Source organism: Diplotaxodon limnothrissa, linkage group LG1 (assembly GCF_057381915.1).
Source record: "Diplotaxodon limnothrissa isolate DT_005_m linkage group LG1, D_limnothrissa_male_GT1.1, whole genome shotgun sequence".
Classification (NCBI taxonomy): Eukaryota; Metazoa; Chordata; class Actinopteri; order Cichliformes; family Cichlidae; genus Diplotaxodon; species Diplotaxodon limnothrissa.
The window spans coordinates 25,728,291-25,748,456 of NC_140596.1; the positions used below are offsets into that span (position 1 = coordinate 25,728,291).

General features: G+C 42.2%; 1 protein-coding gene across 1 annotated transcript; it reads left to right on the forward strand.

Annotated features, from left to right (window-relative positions):
• Positions 1 to 591: 591 nt before the first annotated feature.
• Positions 592 to 19,011, forward strand: gas6 (growth arrest-specific 6). Its single transcript, XM_085347326.1, has 15 exons — positions 592 to 1,055; positions 1,318 to 1,478; positions 3,518 to 3,542; positions 3,636 to 3,698; positions 10,917 to 11,039; positions 11,718 to 11,837; positions 14,020 to 14,142; positions 14,968 to 15,089; positions 15,285 to 15,403; positions 15,532 to 15,721; positions 15,822 to 15,986; positions 16,072 to 16,240; positions 16,338 to 16,477; positions 16,565 to 16,766; positions 17,085 to 19,011. The coding sequence occupies exons 1-15, from the start codon at positions 980 to 982 to the stop codon at positions 17,234 to 17,236; spliced, it is 1,950 nt and encodes a 649-aa protein (XP_085203452.1). The 5' UTR covers positions 592 to 979; the 3' UTR covers positions 17,237 to 19,011.
• Positions 19,012 to 20,166: the final 1,155 nt, after the last annotated feature.

Sequence of the window (20,166 nt, forward strand, 5' to 3'; positions counted from 1 at the left end):
TTAATATTTGTTTTTTCTCAATTTTATTATAACTTGCCTGACAAGACACTGAGGAAATGTTTATTGAGACTTTGGTTGTCTAAAACACTAAGTAAACTGCTTTCAAGAAGTTCTATGTTTTTATTGTAACAATGGCACTGATTTACTTTTTAATTTTTTTAAAGTAACAGAAGAACTAATTAAAATTATAAAATAAAACTAAACATTTCCAAACAATAATAATTAAGCTGAAATAAAAAAATTCACTTTGGAGATTAAACTGAATTTAAAAAAAAAAATCAAAGGGGGGGCGGGGGGGGATAACAATTAGCGTAGTCTGTGCCACCTCATGCCCCCCTTTGGTTATGCCCCTGGACTAACGTTTAAAATACTTTTGAGGGCATTGCAAAGTACTCGAGTATTGTTTACTTTAATACAAGTATTTACTTACTAACCACAAGTGCAACACCCAAATCACGGATTGCGTGCCAGTTAAACAGATTTTTTTCCCCAGTGTGATGCGCGCGCACATGCACACACGCGAACACACAGAGAAGGGAGGGAGGGATGAAGAGGTGTCTGCATCACTTCAAACTCCTGCCTGCACTTCTCAGAGAGCTACTCCTCCTCCTGAAGCAGAGACGAGCAGTGTTCCTCCGCAGACTGTCCGGTCCGCAAACGGCTAAGTAAAAGTCCCCACACACCGCGATGGGGACCAGCTGAACCGCACGCGAGGGGGGTAGAAGAGGTCGGTCGTGCAGTTTCCCCGTGTAGTAGTAGTGAGCGTCCTGGAGGAGGAGGGGGACACAGACTCACACACAAGCGCGCGCGACGTTCGTGTCCTACCGTAGACGTTAACGGCCAACGGTCGGAGCAAGTCACCTGAATACCTGCGGCGTTTCGCACCGACGCCTGCGCTTACACCGAGAGAGGCTGAGGAGGGGGTGGGACGGGGCAGGAGAAAGTTTCTCGAGCTTGGCGCAAACACAGCAGTCAAACAATGCGGCTGACCCCGACAAAGTCCTTTCCGTCGGCAGCGCTGCTAATCCTGCTGCTCGTCCGCTGGTCCGACAGCAGTAAGTAAACAGTTACATGCTAGGCGGCTAGCTAGCCCGCTAAACCCTCTTTGACATTTGAGTTGCAGCTGGTGATGATACACGTCTTGGTTATTGCCAGTACTGACGGTTAACGTTAGATATTTCGCAACATCCCTCACATTGTTTTCCTGCGCCAGTGTATTGCTTAACCGCAGAGTTGTTTGACATTCACTTGCTCTTTTTTTTTTTAAAGGTGACTAAACTTTGCTCGTTTTGCTCTCTTTTGTCCTTCTTTCTTTAGTCTCACTGTCCCCTCAAGAGGCGAACCAGTTTCTGAGCAGACACAGGAGGGCGAATCAAGTCTTCGAGGAGACGAAGCAAGGACACTTGGAGAGGGAGTGCGTGGAGGAAAAGTGCAGCAAGGAGGAGGCCAGAGAAGTGTTTGAAAACGACCCGGAGACGGTGAGTGGTGTGTTCACAAGTTAGTCTCAGCTGCAGCTCAGCAAAGGCTGCATGCGAGCAAAGGCGGGCTTCCTTCTCATCCTGTGAGGAGGTACTGCAGTACCACCAACTCCATCAGAGCACCATTACCTGCTGAGGTTGTGTTATGTACTGTAACTTCAGGGAGGCTGGGTGTTTACATCATGTTCATAATGACTACACACACACTAATGATTCATTGTCTGGGCTGCTTGCCGCTAGTATTCATGCTTCAATAAGTCCAGCATGCTGATAGCTGTCAGGACACATAATATTCCCATGTCTGGGACTTGGCCGCTTTCCGCGTCTTTTGTTTTGTTTCTGTGACAGACACTGAGTCAGCATGACTCTACCGTCATTTGTGAAATCCCCTTTTATATCCCCAATCTCCTCTTCATATTGACATGTGTCCTTAAGTTGATAACAAATATGGGATGTAGCTGGATGTCTTTCTGTTTCTTTTTCTCATCGTGTTGCATCTTCTGATGTTGCACATGCACACATATGCATTTCATTCAACATTACTGTGTACGTTGCCCTGGTAATCTGAAGACATGTTTCCTACTTGACATTTAACATCGTACAAAATCCATCACACGGGCCATGCTCAGAAACCTGTACTGGAGATTAGTTTCCATTCTGCATTCATGAGTGTACACGTCAGCCTTTCCATCCATGTGAATTCATAAGCCTATTTTATATGTACTACAGTGTGCTGTATGTGCAAACAGGCTATAAATAATCCAAAGTGTTTAGAAAAACACACAGAACTTGGGCTTCTTGGGCTTCCTCGGGAAGATGATATGTGCTACAGCAAATAATAGTGCAGATGCATGCCCAGAATCTTCTGCAACAAGTCTACCCTAACGTGGCTGGATGCTTTTGATTGTGAACTCTGTAATTTTTCTTAATTTCTACATCTGACATTCATATTCAACGGTTTTAAGTGGTGGACTTGTGTTGGTGATGTGCTGCCCTTTAAATGTCACATTCACTCCTTAAGATTTGATATTGTGAATTGTAGTAGAGAGGGAGCGAATGAGGCAATCGATGACTTAAGATTACTTGTAAGATTAGTCTGGCGCTGAGAGAGGGAGGATTAAACTGAAGCTGAGGTGGATTCTGGTAAAAAGGGTGAAGTCGGGTGATGTCTGAATCAGATCCACGCATGCCACCGGCAGAACACCAAATTACTCCTTTAAGTTTTGAACCTTGTCGTGACACAAAGCTGCAGTCTCACTCGTATCTGCATTATTCATCCTGAAAGGGCCTGTCTCTGACTCTGCATTTTATTCTGCTGCAGCTTTGTAGCTCTGCAGAGAGGGAAAGAGAGAGGCTGGGGTGTTCCCAATGCTTATGATCATCCTTGGCAATGGACAGTCATACCAAGTTTCTGGTCTCTCATTTATTTGATGACATACGGGACATACAAATGAGAAGAAGGTGTCAAAACTAACTTGCTCAGTGTGAGGTTCAAATTTAGTCGTTTTGGTTAACCTTTGAAGGTCAGCTTATATTTTAGGTCAGTGTATAATCAGACTTTACCCCACACAGAATTTTGCCTGATTAGTTTCACTTAATAAGACACCGGTCTCACGCAAGCCTGCTGCATCTGGCATCTACTGCAGCATGAGTGTGACTCTGTGCCTCCAGAGTCTCAGATTTTGGCCTATATGTGGAGAACTGCTGCAGCCAGAAGGCAGGAGGGATGGTACTACTACCAGGAATGCAGAGAATGCTGAAGAAGCTCCTGTCATAGAGCTGCACCCTGTTAGAGCAGATTACAGAGTAATCATAGCCTAATCTCTGCATCGCACTGCCAAATTTCATGATTGTTTATGAACTGTTTTTCCTGCAGAAGTGAGCTATAAAAACCCCCCAAAACAAATGCACAATTAAGTCAAGTATAAGCAGAAACCTGTTACTAATTTTAAGAGTTCATTGAGACTGTATTGCCTTGTTTAGATTTTGTTTGCAAACACATAACTTTACCCTCTGTGTTTTGTTTTTCTCTGATGCAGAACTACTTTTATCCCAAGTATTTAGGTAAGTTATTCTACCTAAAACCATTAATCTCTCTCTTGGCTGATTATACGTTTGTCATCCCTTCAACTGAATTCCATTTTTGTCTCTGTCTAGCCTGCCTGGACACGTTTGGAGATTCTGAAAAGAAAAAACAGGATCTGGTCACATGTGTCCACAGTAAGTTTTTTTTGTTTTGTTTTTTTTACCTCCTCCTGTCTGCCTTTCAGCTTTATTGTTAGTCTGTGAATAGGTTAGATTAATGCATGTCTACATCCTGCTCTCTCATTTATTCTCGGTTTTTATTTCACTGAGAAAGTTGCTACATGAAGAGACAGGGAGCTAGTTATGTTGCAGAGTTGTGCTGCACTGCAGTATCACTGCTCTGCATCACACTCCAGTGTGTGCCCTCTGCAAGTACAGAAGCAATCGGAAGCAGAGATGTGCTGAATCTCTTCGGCACCTCCAGGTCCATTTTCTCAGCGTGGCACACCTAGCTCCTTTTAAAGTGAACTGTGTGTGCGTGAGTGTCTATGAGTAACATTGCAGCACTTTGCTACAGTGACGCTACACGTTGCTGAATGAGTGACACACCCCTTTAGTCGTCACATATTCGCGCACTCACTTCCTGAGCGACTGCGCCAGCCTCTTCGTGTGTGGGCTCGGCTGGGGAATGACGTAGAGAGGATGGTCTGATGAGAGGATGGCTAAGGATTTCTGCTGCATCAGGATACAGGAGACCGGCTTTACTGCTATTGGCTGTTGATTGTCTTGCGGGGGAGGCGTTTCCATGACTCAGCTGCAGCATTGTGACATTTAAAGATACGGCAGTACTTTTTTTCCACCAGTTGTCAGCACCATCTCCTTTCCACCATTTTTCTATCTCGCCCATCAGTTGCCTGTCACCACTGATGGTCTCAAAGCAGATTCTGGCTTTCCACCAATTTATTTATGGAATATTTCCGACATGCACAGCGCATTATGGAAACATCTACTGAGTTAATTCTCCCACTGCTCCCTGCTTCTGTTTCCTTAGTCTGCAGTTTTCTGTGAATGGCACTTTACAAAAATGGATAAAAATAGATCACTGAAAGACACGTGTTACTGTTCTTTGACATCCACAGTATGGCACATTGTTACTTCTCTGGAAGCTTTGTAGGCTGTGATTCCACAGTGTGTGTTTTAACAAATGGAACTAAATTGTGACTCTGTGTTGGGGGACCATTAAATTTTGAAGCAGAGGAAACAAGCTTGGCTCCTGCAGTTACACTTCTTGTTTAATGGTCTACAAAGCATCACTAACCAGGAGCATGGGTGGGATTCTTTTTTTTAATATCTGCCCTCCTTTGTCAGAGAGTACAATTGCATGCACTGATGCTGATATGCAAATATTTTCAGTTTTGATGAAGGAATATTACTTCAATGTTAAAAAAAAGAAAAAAAAGAAATATCTGATAAAATGTATTGTAGTAAAACATTCCTGCTGTGTTATTTGTAACTGAGGGATCATCATCTGTAAAGCACTGACATCAGCCAAGTATTTGTGCACATAACGCTCAGTTTAAATACAGATGTTTTTAATAAATGCACAAAGTTACATTACACCAATAGCTGGTAGTTGAGAAGATTAAGTCTGTTAAGGCAAATATACCCAACTATAGCATCCAACCTTAGGCATTATTAACTTAATTCAAACTTAAGATAATAAAATGGTCCTAATAATAATAACTTAAAAGTGCTGTTTAAATGTTTTTAGTGCTGTCTCTTAACATTTGTTTTTTGTCTTACTCTGCATTGATGAATTGCTGAGCTTTTCCTCATTGCTGGCATCATGCAGTGCTTTAATGTTTTTAAAGTCTAAATTCAGCTCACAAAATCATTGTCTCTATTTAGATTTTGCTCTTTCCGAATGAGACGGCTAGCTTTGGCTCTACACATCTCTAACTTGTAATTTCGACTACATTTAGCACAGGTGTGACAGTCAGCATTTTTTATATTTGACTATTATTCCATGTTATTTTTAGAGCAGCTGTCTGGCTTGCTTTCAGAACATAAGTCACAAGCTGGTATCTGTTATTAATATACACAGCATGGACAGATTCATCTCTTTGTAGGCACCAAAAATGCTGAATGGTAGAGGATTTGGAGAATACTGGTGTATATTGTAATATGGACATGTTATTTTCATAAGGTCTTGCCCATTGCAGCGAACGGATCCCATGCTTCACGTAGTCTTGTTTTTGTTGAGGAGTGACAACCTGGTATTCCTGAAAAGATTTGGTTTTGTATTATGTTTCTGTTGACACTTTCACAGCATCGCAACTGTCATATATGAAGCTGTCAATAGAGATTGCATAAACAAAATAAAGGTTCACAGATGCAAAGTACCACAAGCCGTTAGTGTGTAGTTTTGAGCAGCTGTCATTAGAGATGGCACGATACCACTTTTTTATGACCGATACCAATATCATAAATTTGGATATCGGCCGATTCCGATATGAATCCGATATAGTGTGTTTTTTAATCAATAAAACTGTTCTTTTAATATCTTGCTGCTTTTTGTATAAGTTAATACTCAAGTTAAAAAACAAAACAAAACAAAAACACTAATGCTATTCTGTTATACCTGTATGCAAAAAATACACTGCACCCAAAAATAAACTTAAACCTGCACCATCCTCCCTATTCTGGTATTTTAAAGAGTAAGCAACCTAACTAATAGGGTTCTAAAACTCCCAGCAAAAAATAAATAAATAGGGAACCACCCACCACCTCATGATGCTTAATCGACGTAATCAACTTTAATTTGATGCAGTGTGGAAAAAAATGCCCAGAAATAAATTATTTTTCAAGAATAATTAAATAGATTCAACATCTTTCTTCAACAGAACTACAGACTGCACAGATCATACCTTCCCAAAGGAAAAAGTACTATAGCTTACTAGGGTATATTAGACTTAATAGTTACTATATACAGTAATGGACTTATATACATTTTACATCAGATTAAAACTTTGGGTGTAAGATTCGGATAATTATTTATTAAAAGCTAGACATTTTAAATGAGAATAAGAAAGAAAAGTATGTCTTTGTGCCCCCTTTTCCCTGTTAATGCCCTATCGGCCCCCCTGGCTAAACTTTGCTAGATCCGCCCCTGCACAGTTACCAGCCGTCAGCTATGTAGAAAAGGATCCTGGTGTAGAAAGTAGAGATGGACCGATCTGATATTACGTATCGGTATCGGTCCGATACTGACCTAAATTACTGGATCGGATATCGGAGAAAAATAAAAAATGTAATCCGATCCATTAAATATCACGAAAGCACCTCACAAAACTTGCAACACGCCGTAACTCGCCTCAGAACATTAGCAGGTCGGAGCAGTATGCATCACGTGATAGAGCGGCTGTGGCATGCGGCATTCTTTGTGCCCCCTTTTCCCTGTTAATGCCCTATCGGCCCCCCTGGCTAAACTTTGCTAGATCCGCCCCTGCACAGTTACCAGCCGTCAGCTACATAGAAAAAGATCCTCGAGTAGAAAGTAATATTAAATAAATTCTAACAACAGCTTATCAAGCTTAAACGTGCTGCTGTTGTTCAGCCGCTGGTTTTCTCTTTCTGGTGCAAAGTGGGCCAAAAACAAACGAGACGGACTTGCGATAGAAAAGCCCGATCAGCTGATCATTGATCAGTTTCTCAATTGAAGTAGCAGCAGGAGAGGGAGGGGGAGAGAGGCAGTCGCTCCATATATCGGTTGTTAAGCTTAACGAGGGAATGCTTTACAAACATTCAGAGATGTACTTACTAGGGGTGCAACGATACTCGTATCGATATTGAACCGTTCGATACAGTGCTTTCGGTTCGGTACGCATATGTATCGAACAATACAAAATTTGTAATTTATTTTATCAACTTTCCTTCTGACGATGCTGTCTGTGTTGAGCGCTCAGTGAATCTGCGTTCGACTACTCCGCCTAGGCTGCACTGTCGAGCGCAGATCCACTGAGTGTTCAACACAGACAGCATCGTCAGAAGGAAGAGCACAGGGCAAGCTAGCGAGACAGAAGTTAAGCTCTCCTTGCAACATGGCAAATTGAACCTCCTCCACCCTCATTCAGATCTGGCGTTTGGAATTATTTTGGTTTTCATGTGACGTATGACCCTGAAGGTAAGCGCGTCATGGACTAAAGTAAAACAGTATGTTGGATGTGCCACGCAATGCTCAATTACATGGGTGGGAACTAGTGTGTTAGCGCAGTTAGCTCGTTAACGTGTTGGCCGTCTAGCCCCACGCAGGGGTAGCTCGTTAATGGAGATTTGCCGTGTTGTGGCGTTAACGTCATTTCAACGAGATTAACGCTGACAGCACTAGTGGGAACACAACGAATATGACTGCACATTTACGCCGACATCATCCTAGTGCAAAGACAAGTGGAAGAAGACAAAAACAACAAGCATGCATGCTACAAACTTTACCCGAGTCATTTAGACAGCCCTTAGCACACGATTCTCCTTATGGGGACCTGATATGTTTAATATTGTGGCGAGCTCAGACAAGGAGGAGACGGAGGTATTGTTTGGTCTTGCTTCCCGTGAGCTAGCCAGGGAGCACAGCCGTTTATTGATATCTGCAGAAGAACACTGCCGCTAGCTAACTGCTCAGCGCGGCAACCGCACAGCAACAACAACACACAGAGCGCCCTCTGACCCTGGAAGGATACACCGTCGCAGCGAGAAGGCGTCACCCGTCACTATGGCAACATAAACAAAACATAATTGTACAAACAGAACCCCGAACAGCCCTGACCCGCTACAATATGCTGCTGAGAATATAGCCCAGAAGAAGCGTATAGTATAGCTTTTATTTTGGAAAGAGCCATTTCTCTGTAATAAACTCTCTTTTCCAAAGATGAGTGATTCCTCAATCAGATACAGGGCTTGCAAAATCGCTAGCCCGACGTCCCGGGGCTAGCGATTTTTTTCAGTCGGGCTACCAAAATCTATCTCTTCCCTGCCCGTCGGGCTATTGTAGGAAGGAAAAATATATGTCAATGCTTTTGCATTCTTTCGGAAATGTAGCTGGGTAATTATGTCATTGGCATCGGTGAGCCACTGTCAATATGTGACATATTGAAATCTCGTTTGAATTTGCGCTTGTTTTTTTGCTTTCACTTTGCAATCGTGCGAACTGTGTATAGAGAGCGACAGCACTGATTGGTGAGTGATGATAATTTGCGCACCAATTCCTCTGACATCGTCTTATCAATCGTTAGCTTACTATGCAAACATGACAAGTGAAATCTCCCGCAGCAAGCTTAAACATATGAGAGGTTGATCGCGCAGAGAATCACTGAGCGTTATGTGTGTGTGTGTGTAAAAGCAGCAGGATATATATCTTAGTTCTGCTGAGCCAAATAAGACAGGTCAGGGTGAAGAAGTGACAGCCAAAGAAAAGCTTACCACAAAACGGAAAAGTTATGACAAATCAGACTATAAGGCAAAAAGAAAGTGCAGCTTTATGGTTTCATGGACAAAAGAATTTCTGTGGCTGCAATATGACGAGCTATATAACCGGGGCTGCACATAAGTGGTCCGCAGGTGCGCATTCGCTGTCAAAGAAAAAAACCAAAAAAAAACGCGCACAAGATATGAAGTTGCAACGCGTGTTTGCGTACATAAGATTTTCTGGAGGAGGACAGACATTTGTTTAAAACTCTTAAAGATGTCGAAGAAGCTCCTTTAAGCAATTACTTTGGTGTTCCTCTACCTCCAAAGAAATGTCAGAAGGAGTCAGAACCACAAAAGAAGCGCGTATTCTCGGAAAAGTGGTTGCAGGAGGTGAGCTGGCTTCAAACAAATGATGAACGCACAGAGACGTGGTGCGGAATGTGCCGTGAAAATCCCACTCTAGCGGACAAAAACAGTGCTTTTTATATGGACGCAAACAGCGTTGCAACTTCTTATCTGGTGCGCGTCTTTTATTTTGACAGCGAATGCGCACATGCGGACCACTTATGTGCACCCGTGTAAATAACATAATGTTCTGCCGGGTGTGTTGTTGGTTTTCTCTCGATTTCTGAGTCGACAAGCGCCTTTGTTACTGGGACCAGTCATTTTAAGAAAGGCCCCCATTAGAACCCATGAGAAATGCAAGAAACGCATTATTGCTCAGTCTGCAATATCTTTCCCAGAACAAACACCAATTGCAAATAACATACTAAAAATAAACCTGAAAAATCTGTTTAGACTTCAGCGGAAATTTCAAATTCAGGATCTGACACAGACTGATTCATGTCCTACACAGTTCTTACAAGTTCATAGAAATTTCTGTTCAATTAGAACCAAGTATTTGAGTTGATGATTGTAATTTTTATACAATGTTGTAATTTGTTTTTCAACAATTTTTTGATTAATGTTTTGTTTCCTTTACAATATTATACATTAAAGTATAATATTGTAAAGGAAACAAAACAGGAAACAAAACATCAATCAAAAATTGCTCTCTTTTTTATTCGGGCTACTTACATTTATTTTGGGCTACTTACACATTTGCTTTACTTCTCTCTGGGATCACTTCCTCGGAGATGAAATGCCGGATTTGTAGCGAGGCTACAAATACACACAGCCGCTCTATCACGTGACGCATACTGCTGCGACGTGCAACGGTTATGAGCCGAGTTACGCCATGTCGCAAGTTTTGTGAGGTGCTTTTTTGATATTTAATGGATTGGATTAAATTTTTATTTCTCTCCGATATCCGATCCAGTAATTTACGTCAGTATCTGACCGATACATAATATCGGATCGGTCCATCTCTAGCTGTCATGCAATGTTACAAAAAAAGAAGAAGTTGTGGCTTTGGGTTTTATATGCAAAAACGCAAATGCAAATCCTCTCTCTTCCCCCCCCCCCTTTCATTTTCTCCAGTCTTTGTCATTTTCTCTTTCTCTGAACTCCAGCTAACATGTCCAGACTTGTCGAGTACTCAAACTCCTCTGCTTGGGAAGGAAACAGATTTGGAGAGAAAACTGAGCACTATTACACAAGCGTGCAGTGGGGGGGGAAAGAGGGGGGGAATTAAGTGTAAATATGGAATAGAAAAGTAGCAAAAACAAGAATTAAAAATAAAGCTAAATATCAATTCAGTATTGTTTCTTGAGAAGTAGAGGACAGGTGGTGGGAATTAGGGCATGTCCGGAAAGAGAGCCTGTCACAAGTTAGGCTATTTATACAGATCTCCCAATGTGCAGAACCTAAGAGAGATTCTGCATATCAGGAGTGTCCTCTGTCTGTTATGGTATACAGTTACACTGACTATAAGCAACCTTTGTACAGACTTGATGCTTAAAGCAGTAATAACATGTCTTTTTCTCTGTCTCTGTTTTCTCACACTTTAAGATATTCCCAATCAGTGTTCTCCCAATCCCTGCAATCCCAGCGGTACCGTCCGCTGCGAGGACAAAAAGGGCGACTTCCTCTGTCATTGTTTTACGGGCTGGACGGGAGCCACGTGTGAGAAAGGTACTGTCATCATTATGGAAAGCTGTGTCCTGGAGCTCAGCAGAGGTTGAATTTTTGCTCTGTCATTCTGGTACATCAGTGCAAATGTCATTACTGTGACCTTGGCTCTGACAGCGAACCCCTGTCCTGTCCACTGATAGAAACATCCTGCTTTTCTCATGTGTAAACTAATAATGTTTTGTCTCTCAACGATGCTGGAATTAATTTGACCTTGAAAAGCTGTTATTGATGGCATGCTGTCTAATATCCAGCTCCTGCTGCAGTTATTAATGATGTGTGAATGGTGTGTAAGATCATTATGAAGTGCATGTACGGGAAGTGCTATCCCAGACTCCAAACTGAGGTTTGCATGCTTGTTAGAAGTTAAATCCACATAAGTTCTAAACTCTCACTGTGAGGGAGAGGGGAACATGTTTCTCTGATTTATGGCGCAGCCATCATTCCACACATTTCCACTGTGACTCATCCTACCACCTTACTGCGAGAGGAAACCAAAACAGATTCAGTTTGAGTCGGTCTGAGCCTTTTCCACTTGACAACCACAGTCCTCCTAAACACTCAGCCACAGTTACATACTGTGTCCCTTATTTGGAATGTACAACAAACAAGAAATTCACAGTCACTAAACAGCATCCAGCTGAAAGCAACCTGCATTTCTCACCTCTCTCCTGCTTGCAGATGTCGATGAGTGCAGCAGGAGAAATGGAGGATGTGACCACGAGTGCAACAATACTGTGGGCAGTTACCACTGCTCCTGTCGCCAAGGCTACACACTGTCAGGACGTCAGCTGTGTAATGGTAAGCCGCAGACCACGAATGCACGTCTTCTAATAGCTGGAATCAAGTCAGCACTGCTGCAAATAGACACATCATCGCCATTTACCAATTCTGAATCCACTTCCCACTCTGAAAATATAAATTCTTTATAGACTTGTATAATTGATTATGTTGTATTTTATCTACTTCTGCTTATTTATATTTTGTATTTAATATAATATCAGTCTCATAGACTGTAGATGGATGTACCCACGATGACGTCATCCATTGGTCTCTGGACTCATTTTGAGCCTCAGTATTAACAATTTGGCTGCCTCCACATTAGTTTTTTAAAACAAGAAGTTAATAGGTCTGGTGTCCCACAAGGATCGATTCTCAGTCCAGGCCTTTTCTTTTCTTTAACTTCTTTCCCTGGGCCTGATTTTTAAAAAACATGGACATGCATGCATATCTTTCCTATGCAGACAACACCTAAATCTACATGCCTATAAAAAGAAATGTCAATTCAACTCCTAAACCACTACAGAAGTGTCTGAAAGATATCAGATCACAAGGAACTCAGATCATTGTGTTCAGACCTGGTGGTGTGTGTACTACTCCTCTCTTGGACCTGGGTCCGAGTGACTAACCTTGATGTCAGACTGGACTGTGATTTTATACTAGATAAGCATATAAATTCCATTATTAAAGCTAGTTTTTATCATTTTATCAATTTTTCATTTCAGACTTTTTCAAAGATTCAAATCCACTCCCCCCCCCCACCCCCCCACCCCCCCAAATTTTTGGATGTCTTATTTTATCACAACAAATCTGGACTACTGTAATGCGCACTATATTGGCCTTAGCAAAGCTTCCCTTGCTTGCCTACAGTTAGTCCAAAATGCTGCAGTTCGTCTTTAAACTGGAGCACATCTCCCCCGTCCTGGCCTTCCTTCATTGGCTCCCTGTTTGTTCATTTTAAGATTTTATTTTATTTTTTTTAAACCTTTAATGGATTGGCATCACCAGATATATCTCAGCTCCTAACTCCATTTAAAACATATATTAAAATGTTATTCTTTAGCTTTTAATTCAGAATGAGAGTGGTGTGTTCTAACCTTCTGTTTGTTACTGTTGTTGTTGCTGATTTGTTGTGTGGTGTTTTGGTGCTTTCTACAACACTTGTGTTTTTAAAAAGTACTTTTGTAAATAAACTGATAATTGGTATAGTTGCATGTTACATCCATAAACTACACAGGGACAATGCATAGACACACACAATGCTAATTATTGTTAAATACTAGAGCAATGTGTTTGTCAGATAATCCATTAAAATGCTCCAGAAATGCTCCAGAAACGCATACCTGTCAATCTAAGCTGCCATGCCCCAAACTCCAGTGTCCAGATGGACGAGTTATTTAAAAAAAATTTAAAAAAAACTCTCCCCACTTATATGGAATTTAGTGGCTGAAAGCATTTTGACACGATGCTCTGTGGGAACTGAGTGGTCACTGGGGAAAAAAAGCACAGTTTCTGTCCTCAGAAGTTGCAGCTTAGCCTCCATACCCATGGACTGCAGATGAAAACTAGCCAGTAGCTAAATCTAGTTCAGGGCTTCTTTTCTTTTTGAGATCAGTGTTTTTGTGTATAATCCCTGACCAAAAAAAATAAAACTAAAGTTAAATTTGTAATTATTCTGAAGTTCAAGTCTCTGAAACAGTCCAGCAGCAGTGTTATTCTGTCTTGTGTCATAACCATCATTGTGAGTCCATAAAAGAACACATGGCTTTGATTAGTGAACAAACGAGGCAGAAAATAAAACATTACAAGCTCATGTTTTCCTAATGTGGACCCCTGTGTAAACTCACACAGTTTTATTTATAGTTTTAGCTTTCCCCCCAGAAAAGAGAAGTCTGAGAAAGGCCTCAAACTGTTGTGTGATTTAACATCCTGAAAGGTTCCTTCTGTAAATATTTATTTCAGTGTAACTGCAGTGCTGGAACATACAGATACTGTGTATTAAATATGCAAACAATACATCCATGTATTTAATTATGTTTCTTTGGAGGATAAAATGGTACAAAGCACATGAGGACCAGGTTAAGTTTCCATTCTTCAAATTACTCCCACTGGATTGTTCTATGTCTTTTCCTTTGAAATGTTCCTAAGCCCTTACACGTGACTTTTGGAGTGTCAAAGCTGGGGACATTTTGGTGTCTTTCAGATCTGAACGAGTGCAAGATCGCAGGTGTGTGTGGAACGGCACGATGTGAGAATAAGGAGGGTGGCTACGACTGCTTGTGTGACATCGGCTATGTTTACGACAATGAAACCAAAAGCTGCGTCGGTAAGTGTGTTTAACTACACATAAATACACTTGGTTTAATCAGAACTGACTGAGGGAAAAGCTTTACCCTCAGCGGGGCTCGGTGCAGCTGCGTAGCGGGGTCAAGAAGGGAATGCAAAGGTATTTGGAGAAATTGTATATAAGTAGGTAACAGGTCACTGTGAAAAAGTCTGCATTTAGAAAAAGATAACTCGGGGAGTAAACATACAGACTGAGCCATCGATGCACCTTTCCTTGGTAATTAATGTTAATCACTCTAAAGAAAATGTGGTAGAGCGAAACCGCAGCAATCCTGTATTTCAGGATTTATACGTGACAGCTATCACACAAAATCCAATTTTTTATTCCACAATATGTGTGATAACTTAGCCACCAAATCATATGTGTTGAATCAACATGGAAAAGAATCTGCGGATTTAAACCGAAGCTTTGAATTACTCGTGTGCCCAAGTTCTAATCTCTACTTCAAACCAGACTTTTCATAACCTCATTGTCCCTCCTTAGAGAATTACTGCTTATCATAGCCTGCTCATGGCCATGTAAGGTTATATATAAAGTATGGCGATACCATCCAGTCAGCGTCAAAGGCCACTTAACTCAAGTGTTGTTTGCATTCCCTGATATGTTTTTTCTTCTTTTCCCCCCCTGCATTCCTGGATTTGATGTTTTGTTGATCCTTGTGGGGTCATGTTTTGACTAATCCCTCTGCTGATGTGACTTTGATAAATTTATGAACTCTCTTCTTCTCTGTAATTCTCTCATGTCCCAGTCGTCACTCTGAGCTCTCACGCCCTTTAATTTCTCCAACCTTCTGTCGCTTGTCAGATGTGGATGAGTGTGAGACGGGTGTCTGTGAAGAGGAGTGTTTGAACACTCAGGGGAGTTTCCACTGCTTCTGCGATGGACGCCAGGGTATGAAGCTGGCGCAGGACCTTCGGAGCTGTAAGGTGAAATACAAAAACCAGCTGCCGCTGTTGTTAAATGATGATTAAAAGCTATGTCTGTTGGACCACGTGCTATTTTTCTTGCTTCTACCATCCCATCATGGGTTAAAAAGTACAATTTCAAGTGCCATCTTGTATATGTGCATGATTCTCATGACTTTATCTCCACGCTGGTTTTGTGTTTGTTCTCTCCTCCAGCCTATAACTCCCTGCACAACACCGGCCCTGAAGAGGAACCCCCGCTCTCTTTACCTGGGACGCATGTTCAGCGGTGTTCCAGTGGTGCGGCTGCGTTTTCGCCGCAGGGTTCACACAGGGTGAGAAATTTCTGTTGGATTTTTCAACGTGTTCATCAGCAACAGCTGTCTTGTCTTGGAGGCATTTTCATCTTAGTTACCATTGGACAAAGACCATCTTCATTGCTGTTTCCTAATTCTCTTTTCAGCTTTTCAGCAGAGTTTGACTTCCGCACCTACGATCACGAGGGAGTGATCTTCTTTGCTGGAGGTCACCTAAACAGCTCCTGGATCGTGCTGGCGATGAACCAGGGGAAGCTGGAGCTGCAGCTGAAATATGGCGGCGTCAGCAGGGTCACCAGCAGCGGACCTATTGTCAGCGATGGCCAGTGGAGGAAGGTCTGACTCTTGTGCTGAGGATCAAAACAAATAATACTACGCTGTATACACGGTCTTCATTAGCTTATTAAAAGCTTGTTAAATGTCCGGTTTTAACCAGATCTCGGTGGAGGAGCAGGGGCGGAGCCTAGTGATTAAGATTGACAGGGAAGCAGTGATGAAGATTGCGGTAAACGGGGACCTGTTCACACTGAAAAAGGGGATGCATGAGCTCAACCTCACTGTGGGGGGAGTGCCTTTCAAAGAGGACAGCCTGGTCAATAAGGTGTGTGTTTTGTTTTTTTTAATGTATACACCACAAAGAGACTTTCACACATTTCCTAACTGTTGTGACTTCATTCGTTCCTCAGGTGAACCCTCGTCTTGACGGTTGTATGAAGGAGTGGCGCTGGCTAACGGGTGAAGACACCTCCATACAAGAAACCATCAGGTCTAATGATAACATGCAGTGTTTCAGCAGTGAGGATCCGGGGGCATATTACCCCGGCACAGGCTTTGCTCTCTTCAACATCACCTATGGTACATGCGTGTTTGTGTTCATAGCTTGAACAACTCTTTGTATTCATTGTAAGCACATGTGGTCATCTTCATCCCCCTGCCCTCCTCTTCTCTTCAGAATCACAGAACCTGAGCGTCCGCTTGACCCTGAATCCAACCACTGCTATTGGGGTGCTTTTTGCACTGGTTCACCAGGACAGAGTGCCTCTCTCCATCGCTCTGGCTGATTATAACCCTGTAACCGATGAGTGGCGAGATGTGAGTAAATGCATCCCGCACTGTGCACGTGTTCAAAACCACTTTCTGTATATTTGATATGCAAACTGACTTCCTGTGTGTCTTTAGTTTGTTCTGGTGTCTGTAGGTAATGCCGTCATTGCCAGCTCTCCTGCACCCTTCTGTGATGGTATGAGTCATGAAATCCAGGTGACAGTCTCTGGTAACCAGACCCTTCTGCTGGTCGACGGCCATTCTGGACGAAGTGAAGATGCTGAAGTTCCCACTGGCCTCCTGTCACAGTCTACTACATTCATAGGAGGCCTCCCTGGTGAGCACATACACACTTACGCAGAACAGAAAAGTTTTCCATAAAGTTTTTAAAGTACTTCCTACCTCTATTGAAGAGTATCAGCTTCTGTTATTGTCTGCATGACTGCTGGGTTCAGGCTGGAAAACATCCCCGGCAGCTAGAATCTTGCACAGTTCTCAAAGCTGAAAGAACAACATAAGATTTTTTGTAATGCAATAATTAAAAAAAAAACACACAAAACGTCCCACATGACAACAGATGGATGAATGTTTTCACTGACACGTTGAACAAAGTGAATAATGTTATTTGGACACTTCTTGTGATTTCCACCCGCAGATGTTCCTCTGGTGTCCATGCTGGTGTCGACACCCTACAGCGGCTGCATGGAGGTCAGTGTTAACGGACAGCCTCTGGACCTGGACCGGGCCATCCACAAACATAACGACATCCGCTCGCACTCCTGCCCCCTGCTGGACTCCCACCAGTGAACAGCGCTTGAATCTGCCAAAACCGATCCATAAGCAGTTCATTGAGACAAGGGGGTGATGGGAAAATGTTTTTAATTGGAATATGTCACAGTGTGGCTTGAGCCCAAGATCACCCCTTCCCCTCCATCCTCTCCCTCCCTGGCCTTATCCTGTGATGACACTGCTGCCTAGAAGCAGTGGCAGGGATTTTCACAGCAGTCTCAGTGTTATGACCCAGCAAGTTAGTTCTTCTGCCAGTGAGTAACACTCCCTGTACAAAGGGAATAATAGCTGCACAGCATTGCCTGAAAACTGGCTGTGTTTTAAAGCCTCGTAAGCTCACAAGAACACGCAGGGTCTAATCCAAAATCAATGCTACGGGTTTGGTCCGGGGTCAGCCTTCTACACCTGGTATCCTGTGCTTAAACGCAGATCTAACTGGAGGTTTGTAAGCAACGACTAGTCTGTGCTCGTGTTGCTTACATCCAGCTCACTTAAGGTCCACGTTCACAAAGCTTGAATTAATCGAGTGCTAATATAGAATCTCCAATTAAATGAAAATGTAAGAATTAAAAACACAGGGACCAGAAAGACAGTCCTACATCAGCTACTTCACTCAGAGAAAAGGTGTGAACAGGTGCTCAGATCTTCAATGAATAAATCCCATTTGCCCTTAACACCCCCCCCGCCCCCCCGCCACAGCGAGGCGGTATGAACTTTGCGTTCTGTAGAAAATATTGCACATCGTTGCAGGTATAAATGGACTGCCTTCTTGAATTTTTTCCCCCCCTGCTCTCGATTGGAGGAGCACTCCATATCTGCCTGCAACTTCGAAAATCAACCGTGTGCCTACAAAAGAACAAACCAACCCACACTTGTCGACAGCTTCCCTCTAAACAGGTGAATCAGTTCCCAAAGGTGCAGCACTGCAACCCAGCAAACTAACCGACGCTTTGCAGTGTGTGCCCCTGAGGATTTTCTCTTTTAAAGAACAGACTCACACTCATGTTCATCACAAAAAGGTCCCTTGTTTTCCCAAAAATCACCCAGTCACAGTTAAAGCCTGCCATATACCAACCCGAGGACAGTAGATTAGACACAGAAGCACAGGGAGACAGAAAGGGGCCTTCTCCACAAGGAAGAGAGAGCACTGCATTGATCGCACCACACAAGCTACTGAGAAAGGAAAAGAGGGCGCTGTAATATACTGAATATGTAAATAATGTGACTGTACAATGCTTTATAGAAGACAGAGCAAACACTACCTTAAAACCCCCCCTTGAGGCACATTTATGGTCCAAAGTTCAAAGAAAGATCAGAGTCTCTCAACTTCATCTGCTTCTTAAAAAAAAGAAAGAAAAAAAAAGGTTTCAGCGACAAATCATGGTGGAACTGGGAGACTGTGAGAGCAATACCCAGGGATCAAAGTAGCATCAAGCTTTAGAGACTCAGTTTTTAATTTGATTTATTGGTGCTCAGCGAATCAAAACACAGTAACAACAAAGAATGTCAGAAGAGCGAATGCCTAAAGGGCTCCAGTGTTATTTTACATCCCTGTGTAAGGTATCATTTTCTAGTTTTCTGATGGATGAATGCCAGAATATAGAGCTTGACTTGTTAATGTCTTATTTTATTTTTTAATCATATGTGATGTATCTTGAACTTCTAGTTTTTATTTTTCACCTTAACTGCCAGTATGTGTATGATGCTGAGAGAAGTCTGCCTTTTTTGAGTTTTAACTTCCCTCAGCAGTGAAAATCCTATTTAAAAAAAAAAAAAAATTAAAATAAAATAAAAGCAGCTGTATGAAAGTCACTGAGTGAAGTTGTGTTTTGAAAAACAAAAACACATCCGTGCACCTTGTGCTTCTGTTTCCGATGCTCTCGACTGTTGCGGCATAGCTTAAGCTGTGATGGAGCTCAATATTATGCTTTAATACGGAACCTCCGCCTTAGAGGCAGGGTGACCTTGAAAAGAGAAGAGCTAAAACATTCTTTTAGACGGAGGATAACCTGAGGGGCTGCATCAGGGGTCTCAAACCTGTGATTCTAGAGCCACATGTGATTGTTTTGCCCTACTTTACAGTGGCTTTGCCATTGGACTATTTTTAAAGTTGTTAAACTGCTGTATGTTTCAGTTACTGTCAAAGTAGGCTGCTTTTAATGTAATTAATTTTCTCCCAGAGACCATTTGCAGTATAGTAAATGGATTGGTGCTTATATATAATGTACTAACAAGTGAACGCAGTGGAAGTAGTACTTTAAAGGAGCTCATGAATGAAGAAAAGAGTGGATGGATGGAGGTTAGTGAATCAGAAAGTGCAGATGATTAGTGAGGATGAAGGCAGGGCACCTATGAAGAGTGGAAGATGGTCCAGATGACATACCTGTGGAGGTAATGAAGATGTGTAGAGGGCAGTGGACTTTTTGATCACTGAATTATGTGAGGCCTGCTATGATGTCTGGTTTGTAGACAGTGACACTGGGGGAAAAAAGAGGAGGTGGAGGTAACAGAGCTGAAGATGTAAAGGTTTTGATTGAAATGACCAGGAGGGACAGGAGTAGAAATGAGAAGACATGGTTATAATCGACAAGGGAGCTACCAGGCATGAGGAAAAGAGGAAGGAATAATACAAATAAAGGGACACTTTTGTCTGTGCTTTCAAACATTCGCAACTGAGGTTTAGTATCTTACCCATGGATACTTTAGCATGCAGACTGGAGTAGCCTGAGATCAATCCATGATCTCCTGATTGGAAGACAACCTGCTTTATCACATGAACATTCACCTGTAGCTAGTCTACTTCAAAGTAATCTTAAACATCTCTTTCAATTCTCCTGTTTGTAAGAAAAATAGGTTTGGTGTTTTTTTGTTTTTTGTTTTTTTTTTAATATCATGTGATAAATTAAACAAAAACAACTGTAACTGCAGCCCACTACAAAATAGTCACT

Excerpts from the sequence above, each read along its gene's own strand:
- gas6 (XM_085347326.1), top strand. The coding sequence starts at position 980 with ATGCGGCTGACCCCGACAAAGTCCTTTCCGTCGGCAGCGCTGCTAATC. Across the intron at positions 1,056-1,317 it reads CGTCCGCTGGTCCGACAGCA|TCTCACTGTCCCCTCAAGAG; the intron begins GTAAGTAAACAG and ends TTCTTTCTTTAG. Across the intron at positions 1,479-3,517 it reads TTGAAAACGACCCGGAGACG|AACTACTTTTATCCCAAGTA; the intron begins GTGAGTGGTGTG and ends TCTCTGATGCAG.